The sequence below is a fragment of the Carassius gibelio genome, chromosome A2 (genome assembly GCF_023724105.1).
Source record: "Carassius gibelio isolate Cgi1373 ecotype wild population from Czech Republic chromosome A2, carGib1.2-hapl.c, whole genome shotgun sequence".
Lineage (NCBI taxonomy): Eukaryota > Metazoa > Chordata > Actinopteri > Cypriniformes > Cyprinidae > Carassius > Carassius gibelio.
Window position 1 is genome coordinate 17,256,085 of NC_068372.1, and position 21,686 is coordinate 17,277,770.

Genomic DNA, 21,686 nt, shown 5'->3' on the forward strand with positions numbered 1-21,686 from the left:
ACTCATTAAGTCTCATTATTAAACTGAAATGTTTGAATCTTTTTTGTTTGTTTGTTTGTTTTATTTTTGCCACAAAATTTCTGTTGTTATTATTTTTCAATGTATTGTATTTTCAAACAAATACATTATTATTAATGCCAATGTGGCGTAAAGAACATGTAGAATAACATTTTGTTATCACAAGAAATTTAAATTAAATTAAATTTGAACAAATATTACATATTTTGACATATTTTAATGTTTTTGAAATTAATACGACAACATTTATTTGTTCATTAAAATTTCATTATACAACATTAATAATTTATTATGTTAATAAATTGACAACAGGAAAAAAAGACTTTTTTCATGAATACATTATGCATGTATTCTAAAAAAATTGATCAACATTGTTGATCATATTAAACATACATATTTGTCATTGGCAAATAAACACTAAAAACCAAATTTGGTATTCATGTGTATACACACATGCACAGGTCCAATGCCTTTATTTTTGCCAGCACTCATCTACAAATGACAGTATAATCAACATGCTCCTGAACACTAGTTGTTTCTCTTATTTTCATTCTTCCCCATTCACTTTAAATGGCTGTGGAACACCACAAGTGTGACTTTGTGCCATTTTTTTTTTTCGTTTACAAAATAAAAGCATTTCCAACCAAACTTCCTGATTAAACATTAAAGTGCACTAATACGATAAACAGTTCAAATTTTCATAATTTTTTAAATCAAATTATCAAATTAATTTTTTATTATATTTCATATATTTATTTTTTTTTCACTCAAAAATTAGGTGCCTACTCTCAGATATATAAGGCCTACTATTAAACATAGAAACACAAAAAGTCTTAAATTAAAGAAAACAAGTTGACAAAAAGATTGAAATGAATATTTGGTAATAATATGGCATAATGAGAGATTTATAAGCAATTGAATGTAAGCCATTAATTTTTGACCGGGAACACCACAAGTGTGCCTTTTGCAATTTTGTACAAAATAGAAGCATTTAAAAACTAAATTCCTGATTAAACATTAAAGCACATAAACAGTGCAAAATGTCATCATTTCTCATCTCATATTATGAAAATTATATGCTTTTTTCACTCAAAGAAATTAGCTACCTACTGTACTCACAGAAAAATGAGACCTACGATTAATCAGATGCAAACAGAAACACAAAACCAGTCCTAAATGAAAGAAAACAAGTTTACAAAAAGGTGATAAGCATAATGAGAGATGTATAAGCAATTGTTGGATGCCGGTCATTTTTGACCAGGAACATCACGAGATTTACGTGAATCAGAACACAACCAGAGGGTTAAATAAACATATTTAGCTCTTGCATTTTGCTATTTATAAGATGGGGATATGAGTAGGCTATGTTTTGTCATATTTTAATTATGTATGTTCCATCTTCCTAATAAAGCTAAACAGATATCAACAACATACCAAAAATGCTGCGGAAAACACATAATTCCCTAGACAGTCTTCCTATGATTCTAGGAAGATGCGAGATTCACTCAAGCAAAGAGCGGCGAGGAGCGAGCGCGCGTCTGCGATGACGCGCTGACATGTTTCACTACTGAGAGCGTGCAGCCTGCGCCATGTGCTGCTGTCTGTCCGCTTCTCACGGGAAGCATACCTAGACACTATTGGAGCGCGTGGTCTAAAAGCAGTCCCACCCAAAACAAATAAGCCTCATACTTGTCTAACAAGGGTTAACACAAGACATTTGCTCCGTTAAGAATATCTAAAAGTAAAGATAACGTCCAGCACGATGGAGCAGTCGATGCACATGCACAAAGAGAGGAGAGAATTAACCCTTGCGGTCGTGAACGGAACTCCCGTACAATCTGTCGCGTCTCTTTTGTTACACATTACGGGTTGATGACTGAAAATAAGCAGAGGTTACGATGCTCTCCGCGTGCTTGTGTTAAAAAGTGGACCGCCCTCCTCCCTCATATCTGTCCCCTCCCTCAAGAAACCCCCTTCCTAGTAGCCTTTTGTGTTGATGGTCCCCTACACAGTCACTGCATTCCTGTTTCGTTTGCTATCTGCTCATCCGAGACTCGAGGTCTGTATTTGAGATCTCCATGAGAAAGTAGCCCGATTGCGAGGAAATTACTCACATTTACTTCTGGGACTTTGCTACGTTTTAAGTGGAGTGTCCAGCTCCATTCATACTTTTATCCGTTCACTTACCTTCAGCGGACGAGGGGAAGTGAACACAAAGATATTTTGTACAAACGTGAAATGGATTAAGTCGCACTGAGGAAAGCTGGAGCACCACAGACGAACCAAGCGACGGCGAAGGGGTCGGAGGGAGTCGATGAATTTCCAACATCCCCGAGAAAGAGGTGAGATATATGAGTGTGTGTCTGATGACCGAGCGAGCCTGTTCCTGGGAGAACCTTAAACAGCAGACATGCTGAAACCTGACATGCAGAATACAGATTTTGTGGCGGGTTTGTAGATTTATTTTCTGAAATGCACATTAAATATAAAAAAGTTTATTTTTAGCATTAGGCTGGGTGTCTCTGTACGACATCCCAGAATAATTCATGACACCATTTCAGGAGAGGAGAGAGGTGTAGGCTGTGTGAGATGGGAACTGACCACGAGGACATTTTGAAATGCCAAATCTGCTAGAAAAAAAATAACGAGAATATTAATATTCTACTTTAATCAGGGCTTGGATATAAATTATACAATTAGTGTTAGAAAACAAAGAAAATATAATTGTAGCGTGAAATCTCGTGTGCTCTATTCAGCACAATTGACCGTCTTCATCCCTAATGTACATCTGATGTAGCCATGTGTTAAGAGCACTGCTCAGTCACAGTTTCAGAACCATGTAGTGGACAGCGGCGCAGCTGGTACAGTAGATCAGTGATTAAAGGGTGGGAAATGTGTGTGTCTTGGGGGGTGTTAGGGTCCTTGGTCTTCAGATGGTCAGAATCTTAGCCCTCCCCCTCCTCCACAGAGAGGATGAAAACTACGATAATTATAAAGTCTTAATAATCGTTTAATAACACAGCTTAGTTATATGAGATTTATATGTACAGTATATTGTAGAAACTTTCTGTAAAGTTGCTTTGCAACTATTTGTATCGTGAAAAGCGCTGTACAAATAAACTTGAATTGAATTGAATATGAGAATAGTGAAAATGACACATCACTTTCAGATCGATGAACGATAAAAAAAGAATAAATAAGAAAAAAGAAAAAAGAAATTATATGGAAAAAAGTGCTCATTTAAAACGCCTGCAGGATTATTGAAGTAAAAAAAACAAAAACAAATTTTTAATCTACATAACATGCAAATATTAAACACAAAATAAATTTTCAATAAGAAAAAAAAATTCTAAATAATATTTACTATTTTAATTAAAATGCTAATTTCTGTTTTGGTGTTAAGGAAGGGACATCAGACTTACTGACATATGACAATAATAATATCAATAATAGTAATAATAATAAATGATGATGATAAAAAGACTGCAGTACATCGCAAGTGGATTTCCAAGGTGAAAACAGCTACATTGCTTTCATACTTTGAGAAATGAACAAATTTGTTACTCAAATTTCACAACCCACTAATGTACCTATAAATCAATTCACTGTGTGCATTTTAGGTTATCTTAGTATGTGCAGACTCTCTTTCAAGTTCCTTTCGAATTTCTTTTTCCAGTTTTGAGTTCATGAGTGATCATTTTAAGTTTAAAGGAGTTTAAAAACCTCTCCTTTCTCTACGTTTAGTATACGTATTTATTCAGTACCAACTTCCCACCAGCTCTGACATATTCCTGAAGAGACTCACAGACCGACTTGATTGCTGCTTTATTGCTAAGCTCCTTGTATTTGCCAGCCAGTAGACTCTTTGACCGCATAGACTTGAGTCTGTTCATTCCCAGCCCTCTCCTTATCCCCCTCTCTCTTCAGAGACAAACAAAGTTGTGCAGGATAAATAGTCCCCTCTCCCCTGAAAAGAGCCTTCTTTGTTTGTGCAGTGTGAGGCGTGGAAGCTGATAGGGCCACCATGTGTCACCCAACTTTCATTAGCTGTCTGCCTGGAGAGAGATGAGGCTATTCAGGCTTTTGCATGCTAAGTCAATACTGAATTCCACAAGGTTACTCCAGTAAGGGAAGCTTAGTCACTGATCTGTTAGGTGGCCATATGCAGAACTGAACATTTACAGTTCTAATAGTCACAGCAGTGGTTTTAATCTGATACTAGACAGGAGTATTGAATCCTGATATTGACTGGCTATACAGTCTACCTCATCAAATACCACCACAATTTTGTAATATCATCAAAAAACATTAATCTTAACATTTCAGGTTGGACTGGAGTTATGTTTCATAAAGCTCTGCTTTTGAACCCCTTTAGACATCACAGAACATCTTGAAAAGATGATATTTTGTGTCATTGAAAGTACTCCCCTTGCCAACTTTTTTATTTATAACCCCAAAGACCAGTGTATTTTATTACATGCATGAGGATATGGTTTATGAGCCTTTTATTACGGCATGGCTTGCTTTCCAACATCGCTTCAAAAAAAAAAAAAAAAAAAAACCGATATAACAAAAAAAATTATAATAATCATATAAAATGCAACATTATACATTACATTTGTTTGTATGTAATAATGTGTCATTTAAACTAAATCGTGATGAGACACATTAAAGATGTAACTTTATCTTTAATGACTCTTTAATGGATGTATTCATTTTACACTCCCTGTATCTGCCTTTGTGTCCACCCATCCACATCAGAGCCACAGAATATGTGCTCGCTTAGCAAAGCAAATTACAAACATGCCAAGTGATCCATTTATCAGGCTCATCTGAACACTTAGATATTCCCAAGACCATTTGAGGTTGAGCTGAATAAAAGTTGCAGGATATTTAATACCACAAGCAAAGTCACATATCTTTCAATAGACCTTCAGGTTAGTGCCTTATTTCGTTTTTGAGATGAATGAAAATGTGACTGTGAGGCATAGAATACATGTCTCATTACCATACCAAAAGAAAAGACCTTTACAATGTGTGCAAAGACATTGTATTCATCAGTGTTAAATTCAATATGTCATCTAACCTGCTTAAAGCTGCGGTAGGGAACTTTTGACGCTCTAGCGGTTAATAAACAGAACTGCTTGCGTCTTGCGGAAGAACATTGTAGCCGGAACTACTTCTCTCTGTTTATGTCTATGAAGAATCACAAAGGTACTGGGTTACTCCGCCGCGGTACCCCCGAAGCAATCTAAAATAGTCCGAATATAAACACGTATTATAGGTGCACCCTAGTGATTCAGGACAAGCCAAAAACACGGTTTGGAAATGGATTCATGGTGTACTCACTTATTATATACATTTTTCTACATTTTTAACACAGACAAAGTTACGGACCGCAGCTCTGATTGGTTGATTTTTTACCGGGAGCGGTCGGTAACTGCAAATGATAATAGGACCACTGGGAGGAGCCAGAGGAGCTTGATTTTTTTCACAGATTATCTGTCTCATATTCTATTGTCAGGACATAATGACAGGTTTAACAAATATGTAAAAAAATATATATTTACAAAAGTTACCTATTGCAGCTTTAAGGTCTATAACATGCACATCTAGTAAATATCATCTGTTGGATCTTATTCTGTTCTCACTTTTAGATTTTACACGACCAAACACCAAAATGATGTCTCCAAAAGACAAGCCCAAGAAGAAGCCTCCCAAAGACAGCATGACACTGCTGCCATGTTTCTACTTTGTGGAGGTACGTATGAGCTCACTGTGTTTCAGTTATTGTGAGGAAACTTTGAAAATCTCTACCAGGCTTCTTCATCCTGCCGATGAACTGCGTAAAGAATAGCATGACATGTTCTGCATCAATGCCTTTTTTTATGAGAAGAGTCATCTGCATAGAATGCCATTTACATGTTGCTTTGAGTTACAATATGATATGTGATGAAATTTAACAGTATGAGCCTGAAAAATGAAATGTGGATATTATCCTGTATGTGGTTAAAAGGTTTTACCAGGATTTCAGAAAATTATTATTCAGACTTAAACTTCTTCATTCCTATTCAGTGTGATAATACTGATGTAAAACGCTCAAGAAAATAGTTGAAACATGAAACATCAAAGGAAAATGTAACTAGTTACTACTGGACCTAATTTAATGTTTACATAAATATCTAGACACTTAAGTCGCATTTAAAATATCTGAATATCATCACACTTGTGTGTATGTCATCAAATTGGATTTTAAAAAATTATAATAATTAGTCTCATGTTTTACTGGTTTTATAAAATCAGTTCCTCTCAAGCTCACACAGAAATCATGTTTAGTTACGATAGGTGTAGTTAATGTACATAAATGTTTGAAAGTCGAAAATAGTTCAAATTCTTTTCTTTTTTTTTTTTTTTTTTGAAAGAAGATAATAGAAAGTTTGAAGCATGTATTTTTTTTCTTTCAAACAAATGCTATATTTTGTTATTTCAAGCCAGGGCATTCATGCATTTTTAAGCTTGGGTTAAGTGTTCAAATATTTTTGGGACCACTGTATGCATAATACTGTTTTCATGAATAATTCATGAATGCAGTAAATGTTGACTGATTCCTCCTTCCATTATCCTCTCCAGTGCCACCTTTCCCATAACCCAACTATTCTTCTTTTTCTTACCTTTTAGCTGCCAATAGTGGCATCCTCCATGATCTCGCTTTACTTCTTGGAGCTGACAGACGTATTACAGCCAGCCAAAGTTGGGTTCCGTTGCCATGACCGCACACTGAGCATGCCCTATGTAGAAACGGGAGACGAGCTCATCCCTCTGCTCATGCTGCTCAGCCTGGCCTTTGCTGGCCCTGCAGCGTCTGTGAGTGTTCATACTCTATTCATAAACAGCCTAACCTATTTATCTCACTCTTTATACTGTGAATATTACACAAAATCCTGTTACTCTATTCACTGATGAAATGTGGACAGTAACAGCATTGAAGCAGCAGTGAATCGCATGGTCAAGGACAGAGTTTTAACATCTTGTTTAAAGCATAATTAAACACTTGACAGATTGGATTTCTGTAATGTTGCTTCAGGCAGCTCTCATTCTTCTGTGCGTTTTTGGCTTAGATCATGCTGGGTGAGGCCTTGATGTACTGCATGCAGTCCAAACTGAAGAAACGCCCTGGTTCAGAAGGGAGTATAAATGCAGGAGGCTGTAGCTTTAACTCCTTCTTACGCAGAACAGTGCGCTTTGTGGGTATGTTAAATGATACTTCAGTGTTGAACAATTTACAAATAAACAGTATATGGGGTCAAATGTTTAAAAGTAGCATTTTATAATGACAAATCTACAAAGAAATTGTAGGTCTGTCTCAGTTCATATCACATGCATTACTGATTTTATTGCCAAGCTGACCCTTTAAAAACATCCCACAAATGGTCAATCAATATGTTTCATGATTATAGAAACAGTCTTAAGTTGACATGGCTAATGTCATTCACACACACAAAAATATTCTTAAACCAATTTGTTGAGCATACTCAATATTTGTAATAAGGAGTTTAAGGGTAAAGTTAAAATTCACAGTATATGCACATAATTAAAATCAATATGCAAATAATACATATTTGTATGGTACACATACAAAAAAAAAATAATCTTTAAATGGTCCACTGGATTTCTTATTCTTAGTTTTAATACTCAGGAGTTAGGACCTCTTCTGACTTCTTACATTCATTATTCATACACTGACAGCTTTCAGACATTTTTACAGGTTTTTCTATTTTGGTAGAAGCATATGGTCGACTGTTGGCTATGTAAAGAGTCACACAGATAAACAAAAACAAGTCTGGCTCTGTTCACACGTTTCCACACTGACAGTTTCTCATCCTCTCACAGGTGTTCATGTGTTTGGGCTGTGCGCCACTGCATTGGTGACTGACGTTATCCAGCTGGCCACTGGGTATCATGCTCCCTTCTTCCTAACCGTGTGCAAACCCAACTACACAATGCCGGGTGTGGCCTGCGATAAAAACCCCTACATAACCCAGGACATCTGCTCCGGCCGGGACCAGTATGCCATCCTGTCAGCAAGGTGAATATACACAAACAGCACCATGCTTTCTCACATATGCCTGGGGATATCCATTTTGTTGTCGTGTTTAGACTGTTACCTGATTTGCATATTATATTTCCATATACGTGCTCAAACACAGTATTGTTTATTTCTATGCAATCCACATGCACAATTTATCCCTTTTTTCTGTCTCTGTGTTATCAGGAAAACTTTCCCCTCCCAGCACGCCACACTGTCTGGCTTCGCAGCCGTCTACATCTCTGTAAGCATTTCTCTTTACTTTTCTCAGGGAACTGTGATTTAAAAATGATCTCATGCAAAATACTTGTAATTTGAAAAATCGTGCCTCTGTGATCACTAAGCTAGCATTGTTATCAGAAGGATAAGCATTAAGTAGCGCAGAATCTTATCAACTGCTGACTGAACTCTGCTGATTTCCTAAAAAGTGTAGGGTATATAGGCCACAGCCAACTTGTTGTCTCCCAGCTGTAGAGCCTGAGATGCTCATTAGTCTTCTTTTGTTAGCAACGCCTCACTGAACTCAATGTGGGATTCCAACTGTTAATGGAGTCATTATCTCTGGACAGTTAAGAGAGACAGGCAAGCAAGCTGCTGTAACAGCATTTGGAGTATTTGGGGTAATTCTAATTGAAATTAGTGTTACCCTGTAGAATCTAATTGGCTGACCTTAAAAAAAGCATGCAAAGCAGTAACTGTAAAAATAAATTAAACAGAGGTAATTGACTCGAGAAAAGTGGACTAGGAATTGTATGTCTTTCCCCATGAGAGTATGTGGGTCTCAAATATCAAACTTAACCGTTTAAGTAAAATTAAGTTTCTGGACTAATTTTTAATATTTAACTCTTAGATTATGTGATTAAAGTCTCTTTTTTTTTTTACTTAATTACTTATTGAATAAGAATTGAAATTTTTTTTTTTTAAGTATCATATTTTAGCATATGGAATGGAAGGGAAATTATGCCTGAACAATGTTTTTGAACAAGCCTGATAAAAAAACAAAACAAAAAAAAAAACAGTTTCATTAATAATTATATAGTTACAGTTATAGTTATAGTTATTAATAATTAATTCTTGCATAAAAAAATCAAATGTCCTTATAAATTCCCATGCTTAAGCATTAATATGAAAATTGTTCTAGTTGTTTGTACTTGATAATTTTGAGTTACTACTTGGGCTGGTAAGTGATACAATTTTTTTATCTAATTAATTACATGATGTGGTGATTAATTAATTGAATTAATCGCGTATTAAATTTGGAGAAATTACTCTGAAAAGATAATTTAAAGTAATTGTTGTGCAAAGCATCAAACAGAGATTACAAAAAATAGGTTCAGCAAGAAATATTTAGTAAATTTATAAAAATACATATAGTCTTTTGAACCATGTGAGTAAATGATGACAGAATTGTCAGTTTTGTATGGGTGAATTATAACTTTAATAATTTATTTTCTTAATTGTTTTATTATTACTATGAAAATAATAAATTATTTCTTTAATGGAATGAAACTCTAAATGATAAACTAAAACTGCCAATAGATGGTCTTAATGTCTTAATGATTAAGTCATCGAGTCATTTATTAATTCGTTTGATTGGTACAAATGGCTGATTCATTTAGGACTAAAGTAAGGGTTCTTTATGAATGGTTCATGAATCATTAGGCTTGTTCGATCATCACCATCAGACCAACCGCAGTACTTTGATGTCATCCACCGATCATCTGTGCTGCGCCACTTCAAAGCCAACGCTAAATTACCAGCCCTAGTTACTACTATTTAAAACCTTTATTTTATGGACTTTAAAGGACTGTAAAACTTTACAGTTTACAGTGAAACATAAACTTCATTAAAACAAATAAGAACAGTGAAACCCCAAATTTTAAGTAGAAAGGGAATGTTTCATTTAAGATCTTTTTTTTTTCAGGTTTCTTTTGTGTCATGTTGTTGTGATACTCATGTTTCTCTACTCAGATGTACTTCAATGCCACCATATCGGACAGTACCAAGCTGCTGAAGCCTGTGCTGGTGTTTGCGTTTGCTATAGCAGCAGCCCTGGCAAGCTTGACCCAGATCACCCAGTATCGAAGCCACCCGATTGACGTCTACGTGGGCTTAGTGATTGGGGCTGGCATCGCTGTTTATCTAGTGAGTCTTTGTTTTTAGTTTGACTCTCCAAGCTACTTTTGCTTTGACAGCTTGATTTTTGGGTTAGCAGAGGATATCAAGACTTGTTTATCTTCCTCTTTTCAGTGTTTTATATGTTTATCTGACGACTGCAAGCTCTATATTTAGGTTTTATTTTCTATTAGAGGAAGAGGAATCCTCAAGGATTCATCAGGAACAATTTCACAGCTCCTTTTCAGTCTTTCCATGTCATCTTTTTGCTTATTCCCTTTCCTCTGATATGCTTTTGTGTAATAATCTCTCTAACCTGTCAAGTGGGTTAAAACTATTTCTAAAAATGTCATTTACATTACAATAGTAAATAGGTAGTAGAAAAAAAAAGTGAACTGACAAAAAGTGAAAGTTATAAAACTTAAGCTTTATTCTTGTAGCACTGAATAACAATAAGTGTTTCATTTTTACAGTAAAAATACAATAAAATACAAAATACACTAAATACATTTTCATGAATCCAAAAAAAATGACCCTGTCAGTGGAAAACTTTCCCAGATTCGTAAAAGCTAAAATTCCAGCAAAGCGAGAACTAACTCTCTATTATTATGGGCCAGTGTTCTTATGAACTATTCAAGCACATTTGACTATAGTGTGTAAATAGATTTGGTGTATGTGCAATCTAGTTAATTTGTCTTCATGGGGTAGAAATCTTGGATTAATTAGTGGACTTTCATTAACCTTTAAATAACAACTGTTTCTTACTCTCCAGGCACTATATGCAGTGGGGAACTTTAAGTCCAATGAAGAATCCTCCCCCAGGCCCCTAAAGCAGCCCCTTCCTCCACAAAAAGATCCTCTAAGAGAACTGACACAGCGTGGACATGACTCTGTGTATCAAAAGGCTCATGCTTCAGAAAGCAACGATGAGCTATCAGCCCCACCACATGTTGCTGGCCTGAACCGTAAGGTTCATAGAGAGAAGGCCTCAATGGGCAGCCTAAAGAGAGCTAGTGCAGATGTTGAACTCTTGGCTCCTCGCAGCCCAATGGGAAAGGAGACCATGGTGACCTTCAGTAACACGCTGCCCCGTGCTAACACCAATGCTATGGAAGAGCCTGCTCAGCGTCACATGACCTTCCACGTGCCAATGGACTCTCAGCGCCCTAAACAGCTGGTGTCCGAATGGAAGCAGAAATCAATAGAGATGCGTAGTCTCACCTTGAGGGATGAGGAAGAGGAAGAAGGAGCAACTACAGAGGGCGTTGACGGAGTTGAGGGAGAAGCTTCAGAGGATCTGGGCATGCCGTCCTCCCTTTATCCTACCGTGCAAGCAGGAGGTGCCAGGGCAATGATGCCTCAGAGGCCCGGTGCCCCGCAGTTGGTTCATATCCCAGAGGAAGCTACCAGACCACCACCAGTGTCACCTAAAAGTGCCAACACACGGGCTAAATGGCTGTCCATGACGGAGAAAGGAGGTCCAGTGCCAGCTGCCACACCAGAACCTCCACGGCTGCCCAACCAGCCACGGGTTATGCAGGTCATTGCCATGTCTAAACAACACGGCCCAGGTAGCGTCTCTTCACCAAAGTCCTCCGAGACCGCCTCGTCCTGTGCCACCTCCAGCACCGGCTCAGAGTCTCCGTACTACCGCATCCCTTCGGAGCAAGACAGAAGCAGCATTGTCATGGTAGACACTCGTGCTCCACATCACCCAGTGGTCCGTCTTTCTTCAGGCAACAGTAACACATGGGATTGGAGAAGCACCTCCAATGGCAGCACTGAGGTTCACGAGACCAGCCGGACTTTCCCCAGGCAGGAATGCATCCGTGATTATCGGCCCATGAAAACGGACTCCCTCTGCTCCTCTACCAGTGATCCTGACCCAGGGATCCTGCCTCCACCACCTCATCCTGACCTGCTTCTCGACAGCAGTCTCAGTCGAGGTTCCTCGCTTTACCGTAAGTCCTCAATTACAGCTAAAGACTGGGAGCCTGGGCAACCTCACCCAGAGCCGGACCACTTCTTTAAGAACTTGCAAACAAACAGATCATTTCAAGACTGAAGATGTTAATGTAGGCAAAAGCAGGGACACTACAGACTTCTTTTGGGAGGGACCCAATGTGAATAATTGTATTTTCAATGGACGGCGAAATAAACAGCCTTTTTGGTTACCTCACATCAAGCATCTGGGGTTTATTAGTGCATTGGAGCACCAAAAGGATCACACAGACTTGAGAAGGTGTACAGTACATGCACACTCTGTAAGGAAAGATGACCTACAAACCTCAGAACATGAAATACAAAATCAAGTTGTGATTGATACATTAAGGGTTTCTGTTCTTTTCCAACTTTGCGAATTTGAGGTGCAGAAAATGTTGTCCCATTCAAGAAGTTCTCATGAACCAAGACATAACAACTAACCATATTTACATTAGAGGTTTCATTCATACACAAAGACTTACATTGTCTGTACAAGAAGAACTAGTGTTTCATACTCATTGGTGACATTTTTATTGTGGGAATGTGAGCAGGTAAGCAGTCTCATCGCTTTGCTGTATATGGAATCAGTTTTAAGTAGACCTAGTCACTTTCTCCTTTTTATACAAAAATAAGTACTCTGCTTGTGTGTACGTGTTGCATGTGTGTTTATTTATGTGTCTTTTTGACTTTGGATGGACTGTTATATATCAGCAGGGATGCTCTCCTTCATTTTCCTGCCCGATGTTAAGTTTTTTGTAACAAACTTTGACAAATAAATTTGTTATAATGCTGTCTGCTTTTAATCCGAGAAGCTAATGAATTCTGATAATCATCTCCGACATTTTGAGGTACAAGTGTCTGAGAACAGAGTATTACAATATATACAGAGTATTAAATATATATATATATAATTTCTCATTCTTTTTTCAGAACATCAACATCAAAAACAACCCATGCATTTATGCCTACCACTAATAACAGGGCATGCATTCATTTATTTTATTTTATATTTATTTTATATTATATTTGCCAGAAATTGTGTCCCCAACTAAGCAAGCCAAAGGTGACAGTGGCAAGGAACCAAACCTCCATCTGTGACAGAAATGGGAGGGGGGGGGGGGGGGGGGGGGCTTGGGAGAAACCAGGCTCAGTCAGGGGACCAATTCTCCTTTGGCCAGATGAAACCAGCATTGTGTGGTTTAATTCCAGGCTGCAACACATGTCAGATTGAGCAGATTGAGTCTTGTGCCGATGGCCAATAAGGTCTTCACAGGGGATCTGTCTCTAGGATTTGTCTAGTTGACATGGTCTCCACTGACATTCAGGGCTGTAGAGGTCATCTCAAGGTGCTGATCCACCATCTGGACTGGATACAGGCAGACTGGATCCAGGGTACTGCAGTGACCATCTGACAGACTAATATTAACATAGATGCCATTCTTCTAACAATGTAACAATTACATCAGGTGTTTTAATCAAACTGCACTGTTCATTTTGTTTGAATATTGCGATTGCATGATTAGCTGTTTTGTCGGCTTGGACCACAATATATGATGACTATATCTGAGTTCTATATCTACTGAGCTCACAGGATAGCGTGATCAGCTGTGTTTGGATTCCTTACTCACCTGGATTTAACCTGCTGGCAACATGCAGTTTCGTTGATTTTCAGTTATATTTCTTATTGTGATTTTAACTGGAGCTAACGGCAAGAAATAGCCTATAAAACACTTGGATTTCACCATGGTAAAATACTTTTTAAACTTACATCACTGTCTGCTTCATACTTGTGTTTTGCAAATGCTGAGATCACTGCATCTTATCTGCTGACCCAAATATGTTCATCGGGGATCCCACCGGAGTCTTTATTCAGCTAGTGCTGGGGTACATGCAGTTTAGTCAGAAAGTCACTTGGATCGTTCTCACAAAACGGCGCACAGAGTTTGTTACACTTATCTCTCCTATCTTAATAAATCTACTGCATTGATTGGAGGTGTCCGTCTTGAAGAAATTAGGTTTGTATATCTGAACACTTGCTCTATAAACAATAAAGCGTCTTCAATCTATGACATTATTGTGGATAAGAATCTGGATTTTGTTTGTCTGTCAAACGAGGAAACAGTTGAATCTTAATATGTGTGTATAATCAAGGTACACTTAAATTGATTAACCACAAACCACTGGTAAAGGTGGCGGTCTTTGTCACTGAAGTTACACTACATTGGTTTTCTTCATTTGAATGTTTGGCACTGTAATAGTTATTCACCAATTATTGTCTTAAATATCTACCGTCCTCCAAAAACCCAGCATTTTTCTCTGAATTCACTGAGCTTTTGACACTTGTCAGTGCAATTTGTTCAGCTATTATTTTAACTGGTGATTTTAATCTTCTTAACAATCTTAACAATAAAAATTGCAACAATACAACTCTCACTCAGTATGTCAATTTTCCAAGACACATGCATGGTCATACATTACTTGGTTTGTACTACATCTGTGATTATTGACTACCTTGAGTGTACTGATGTACCATGTATAAGTGATCACAAACTTATTACGTTTAGTGTGTTTCCACCTTCTCTGCAGACAACAATGGAGAATGTAATTTGCTTTAGAAAAATCAGAGACATTGAATTAGACAGAGGTGAACTGCCAATTGTGTCCTCCGTTGAACAATATCATCTGGATGAGTTTGCCCCCATGAAGAAACATGCTGTTTCTTATAAGAGGTCTTCTCCATGGTATACACCTGAGCTTCATAAGCTTAAGGCAGCTGGTAGGCAGTTGGAGTGACAAAATATAGGACATCTTGCCAAATTTATTCCCAAACTTATATATGAACAGCATCAGACTGAGTAATAAAATTCTTTGAAAATTGCAAAAACAGAGTATTATTCAACGATTGGGGTTTTGAATCCACAAGTTTTGTTTAATACAATTAACCATCTAATCAATTCACTAAGGTTAATTTCTTCACCACAGAGCAGTATAATTATTTTCTTAAACATTTCTCATGTAAAATTGAGAATATTTATAATACTATGGCATCTTACTCTGCTTCATCATAATTAATATACCTGTATCCTTTTAACTCCCCTTTCTCCGTTTTTAAGTTTTACTGCTGCTTGCTCTGATTTTATTTTAAAATTGGTCTCAGCAATGAATTCTTCATCTTCTATACTTGAACCACTTCCTGCTAGTGTCTCGAAGAAGTGTCTGCCAGTTATTATTCCTCATATTAAAGTGATTGTCAACACTTCACTTGTTTTAGGGATTGTTTTCCCAGCACTTAAAGTAGCAGCAGTTAAACCAGTTTTTAAAAATTTGGTAGCGATACTGCCGACATGTCTAATTATAGGCCTATTTCAAAATTACCATTCGTTTCTAAGGTTCTTGAGCTTGTAGTAGTTAGTCAGATACAAAATCATTTCTCTGCGGGCAGAATGCTAGAAGCTTTTCAGTCAGGGTTTTGGTCTGGACATAGTACGAAGACTGCCCTTTCTAGGGTAATGAATGATCTCCTTGTGTTGCAACAGATTCTGGGGCTTGTGGTATTTTGGTTTTGTTAGCTGTATTCGATACCTTTTGTCACACTATACACTTTCTGGTGTACCATTGCAGCAGGGTGTCCCTCAGGGGTCGGTATTGGGTCCCACTCTTTTTAACATTTATATGTTGGCTCTTGGCATATTATTCATAAGCATGGCCTGGGTTATCATTGCTATGCAGATGATACCCAGATTTACATTAGTACTCAACCTGATGTTACATCTGCACTTTCAGTTTTATCTGCTTGTCTACTGCAAATACAGTCCTGGATGAAAGAGAACTTCCTTCAAATAAACTGTTCAAAAACTGAAGTTCTATTGATAGGCACTTCAACTGCTGTAAATAGATGTAATAATTCTAAACTTACAGTGGATGATTGCCTGATTCTTCCTTCTGTGCAGGTGCAGAATTTGGGTGTGATTTTTGAAAACTAATTTTAAGTATGTTACTAAAGTAGCTTTTTATCATCTTTGGAATATTGCATGTATAAGACCGTTTCTCTCTATGCCTGATACAGAAAGGCTTATTCATGCCTTTATAACATTTATACTTGATTATTGTAATTGTAACTTTTTGCAGGGTTACCTGCAAATTTGATTAAGAGGCTGCAATATGTACAAAATTCAGCTGCTGGTGTTTTAACTTGTACTCCATCCTGCAGTCATATCACTCTTTCGCAGCTACACTGGCTTCCAGTTCAACCACGCATTGATTTTAAAGTTCTTATCTTAACTTATAAATCAGTACATGGGCTGGCCCCAGAGCATACTTGTAATTTGGCCACAGTGTTCACAACATTTCGGTCTCTCTGCTCTGCTGGTTCTCTTACTCTGTACCAGCATAGTTGTAAACTCAAAACAATGGGTGGGAGGTCATTCTTGTGTTGCTCCAGATCGCGTTGCTCCAAAATTCTTTGTCTCTTCATAACAGTAATGCTCCGTCTTTTGATTGTTTTAAGAAATTGCTCAAAACATATCTCTTTAGTGAAGCATTTAAATTACAATCTTACAGTTGTTGTTGTTTTATTATTGTAGTTTTATGCTGTTTTAGTGCCTTGAGTGTAAGAAAGGTGTATTACAAATACAATTTCTTAATATTATTAATATTGTTAAACTGATAGAATGTGTCTTGCCTCCTGAACAATGCTAGGTAAATTGTTGCAGAATATAGGTGCGAAATAAGAAAAGGATCTGCCGTCCACAGTTGATTTTGATATATCAAATGGCCAGAGTTTTGTAGTTTGCAGTGGACATGAAGGACAATTATGTGATCTTGCTCAGTTACTGAGGAGCTAAACCATTCAGGGCTTTTTAAGTAATTAGCAAGATTTTAAAATCTATACAATGTTTAATAGGGAGCCAGTGCAGTGTTGGCAGAACTGGGCTAATATGGTCATAATTCCTGGTTCTAGAAAGAACTCTAGCTGCTGCATTTTGGACCAACTGGAGTTTGTTTATTAAACACACAGAGCAACCACCCTATAAAGCATTACCATAATCTAACCTTGATGTCATGAATGCACAAATTAATTAATGTTTCTGCATATGCAGTTTGCAGTGTTATTCATTGCTCTTCTAATAGAGGAATGGTAAATCATGTGAGCTTTAGGTTGTAAGAGAGTATCTCTTCAGATTTCTCAATCACTACATGGGTCACTACAACATCGGCCATCTATAATTAATCTGTCAAAAAGACACCCAACATAATTCATGAGATTTTATTCTTTAAAAATTAATAAATTAGAGCTGCTGAAGACACAAGTATCCTAAGAGAGGCCTGTCTTGTGGCTATTTAGGGTAAGGACCATGGTTATTAAAACAGTTAGAGAGAATATGGCGTGACATGCCTGTTGTAAAGACAGTGATCAAATCATATACTCATTTCACTATTCATTTCAGAATAGTGCATTCAGTGCCCTGGGCCAAGTAAGACTGTGACTCAATATTGCAGCTCTACAAGAAGAGTGAATGTTCCCTTAGTGGGCCATAAAAAGATCTGCAGCCTATGCTTCTGTGGAATGAGTGTGACTCGTATGCGCCACTCCAACGGCATAGATTTGACCTCCTTGTGATGATTTAACATTAGTAGAAGCCAAAAGAAGAAAAATACAGAGATTGAGCATTTGAAAACAATGTGGAAAGATATTTTGGAATGGAAGGCTGCCAGTCTGATTTATAGGATGATATCAAGGCTGTTGGCTTTGCAAATATCATGTGATAGAGGAGACATACAAAACTGTCATGCAGGACACAATGTCTGGGGGTTCTGCCCAAGAGATCAATCAAACAGATCCAACAAGTGCTGTATGTGGCTTTGAGTTATGAATATTCTAATATTCCATTTAATTATGGTGAAGAAGTGTATTCTACAGCTAATGTCATAATTAAATGACTTCTTGATGGTTGTGATGTTTGGTAAACATCCATTAGTAATGCTTACCAATAAGCTATAATTAGTTTGTTAATGCATTAGGTAGGCTACTGTGAACCAACAATGAACCATTTTTACAGCATTTAAAAGTCTAATGTTAATTTATTAATTCATGTTTATAAATTCAAAATAATATATTTATAAAACTCAATTGTATAAGGTTTGTAAGGTTTTTTATGATTATAAGTAAAGAAATTAACAATCAGCCACAATTAATCAGATGTCACACTGTTGTTTTTTATGCCATTTTGAAAAATTATGTCCCATACTAACCAGATAAATTCTGTGCCAATTATGTTTTACACCCTTTCCAGAGCTCTGGGTAACACAACAGTTGTCCATCCGCATTGATTCAAAAATTTAATTCAGTTGGCCACAATGCACCTTAATGACACAGGGATATACAGAGTCTTAGATAAAGCGTCTCTGTGATCTTGAAGATGTTCTTGAAGGATGCAGGTTCAACATCAACCATGAAATGAAGAACAAAAGGAGGGGAAGAAAGTTTACTTCTTACTCGAACAGATTGTGCCACAAATGGAGAAGCTAGCACACATTACATGACCACAGATGGAAAGGCAAGAACAAACTCTTTTTGGCTTAATCAAGTTTTACTGTCCCTCATTTTGCTTCAGTAACAAAAGGCCTTATTCATAATTCACATAGTGAATGTGAGGAAGCATCTGAGAAGCTAAAGCTTCTCAAACAAGTGTGCACTAAATGCATACTTCAAATGAGTGATAAAGTGATTATAAACATTACATTGTAGTCACTTGCAATGTTAGTATCTGAATTTTTGAACAAGTGGTGAATACATTTTGAAACAAGACTGAAATGACAGTGATTTAAAAATGCAACTGGACTTGACCTAATCTCATTTAGGTCTCACACACTCATGTGTGTGCCTATACAAATCACAGTTATTACATGCAGTGTAGGCGGTCTGAAGGGTGATTTGAGCTTGAGTGAATTGATTTGAATTTGCTTGCAGATGCATGAAGATTCTAAACTGTAACATCGCTGTGAGCATGTCCTGCAGGCTGACGTTGCTCTGACAAATTTATACTGTTCTTAAAACAGATAATTGGGAAGACTGAATGCTTGCTTATGTGTTCATGTTCTGCATTCACAGGAAGACAGTAAGGGTGGACAAATCAAGGTGAATTGTTAATTAATGGCCAAGGCATCACTTGCATGACTGCTACTACTCAAATACTGCATTGATTGCCTCACCAGTGCAGTGAGACAATTAAGAACAGGCAACAAATCTACTTTTTCTTCAACATGTCATGTGCTGACCCAGGTGATTTGTGTGAAAAGATGCTCTGAGCAAAAACAGCAGAAAGCTGTTGAAAATAAAAAGTCCCAGACAGGCCAACAGTTTGTGCTCTGGATGACACAACACTGGTTTTCACAAAGAATGCAAGGATAATACACTGGACACTTAAACGGTTTTGGTGCTTGAATTGAGGAACTGATTAAACTAAATTAAAGAAGACTAACTATTAGTAGAGTTTACGGTTATGGATACTACTCCTCAATGGCATTGTTTAATGAGCAGTAACTTTGCTTGCAAAATCTGCTGCAGCATCGTCAGTTTCGTGAATGAAGCTTTTACGCCCTCTAGAGGAGATTGATTCATTGCCATTGTGTGACATTTGTAGGTTATTATGCAGCTGTGCTGTAAGTAGGCTGTAAAATATATCTCTAACTCAAGATTATTTTTGAGGGATATACATAAAGGGAGTTGAGGTATCATTGAGATATGTTAACTTGAATTTAATACCAATAAACAAAGGACACAATAAATCAACTAGACAATATTCGATTTATATTCTTTATATTAAATATACAACATATTTTCGGTGTTTTTGTCCTATTTTATCATAACATGAACACACAAACCTAAAGGGATAGTTTACCCAGAAAGGAAAATTCTGTCATCATTTAATCACCCTCAATGACTTTCTTTCTTCTGCTGAACACAAAAGAAGATATTTTGAAGAATGTGAGTAACCAAATGGTCCTCATTGACCTTCATAATACTGTAAAATATGGAAGTCAGTCGATACCATTCAAACTATTTGAGGGTGAGTATCATGTACTACTGTAGAATTTGTAAAGAGCAGATACAGTCAATTGATTGGTTGCTCAAATGTCACAATAACAGACTGTTTTTGTAGAGCTAAAATAATTGGAAGAGGTTCACACCAGAAGCCTTGCATAATCAATGTAAAAATGGCATTGCCCCAAAACTGTGTTTAAAAATGTATATAAATATATAAATGTAAGAAAATTGTGCTGTTATATATGGCTACTGCAGTCCCAACCTATATGACAATGGCCGAGCAACCATTATAAGATATTGCTCATAATTTTAACCAATCAAAAAATTGATTGGGAAGTTATCTGATTTGTGGATCTCCCATCGGGTCATAATACACACAATGCCTCATTATTAGAACCTTGCTTTGCATTTTTTTCCTAATTGACAGGATTGTAATTAAAGCAAAAACTTCAGTTAACACCGGCATCACTTTCATTAGTAGCAGTGCTGCTACTTTTTCAAGTAATGTAAAGTAATGAATATAGTGGCAGCAGCATCATTGAAGAGGGGAATCAAGAGAACTAAAACAAACCCTGAAAAAAAAACCTGTAATGGAACCACCAGCAGAAAAAAAAAACCAATGCCTCTGAATCCCACCCAGCTAAAGGAGCGAATCAGTTTATTATTTACTGTGAAATATAAACTAACAAAGTACATTTTATTTTACATTATTGTCAAATTAGCAATTTAAAATTGTATAAAATACGAAACACAATATTTTTGACCAACATTCTTGCAGATTTCAGTTTTTTGAAAATCCCCAAAATTTAAGCCAATTAGAACCTTACATAAATGCATCCTGTACATGCAGTCATTTTGGGTTCAGGTCCGCTCAAGGTAAGGATGTCTATAATATCTAGAGAATCTAACCTTTAGCATTTCAGTTAATTTCTGTGGCAGCTGCCAAGTAAGCACATTGAAATGTACTTATTTAGAGCACAAGCTTTTGAATGGGTGTCAGTGGAGTAAAATGCTTTTTACCACCATGTAGTTCCAGAAAATACCAGAAGGGGCTAAAGAGAACAAGTTAACCAAACTGATATCTTGTTTAAAATTCCTGTGTAGACATTCTCTTTACATGTATGATAAATGCACTTCACCTGCACATTGCAGGATTATTTTGTGGTTTAAAATAGAGACTAATCAGATTGTTGCTGACCAGCTCATTGATGCAATTAGGATCGTCTGGAAAGAGTAATTGTTGGTGATTTTGAATTGTACACAGAGTGGTCTACGTGCTCCATCGAGAGTACTGAAGCTGACTTCTGCTGATGAGACTGCAAACCATGTTCTTCAGTAAATTTTTTACTCCACTTTTTTTTTCATTAAAAACTTACCACTATGTCGTTCCAAACCCATAAAAGCTTAATTCATTTTCGGAACACAATTGAACATATT

General features: G+C 36.9%; 1 protein-coding gene across 1 annotated transcript; it reads left to right on the forward strand.

The window, feature by feature from the left end:
• Positions 1 to 1,568: 1,568 nt before the first annotated feature.
• LOC128029067 (phospholipid phosphatase-related protein type 3-like) lies at positions 1,569 to 13,005 on the forward strand. Its single transcript, XM_052616544.1, has 8 exons — positions 1,569 to 2,360; positions 5,676 to 5,779; positions 6,697 to 6,882; positions 7,137 to 7,266; positions 7,909 to 8,104; positions 8,291 to 8,348; positions 10,076 to 10,249; positions 10,992 to 13,005. Exons 1-8 carry the CDS (start codon positions 2,333 to 2,335, stop codon positions 12,282 to 12,284), a joined length of 2,169 nt encoding a protein of 722 aa, XP_052472504.1. The 5' UTR covers positions 1,569 to 2,332; the 3' UTR covers positions 12,285 to 13,005.
• Positions 13,006 to 21,686: the final 8,681 nt, after the last annotated feature.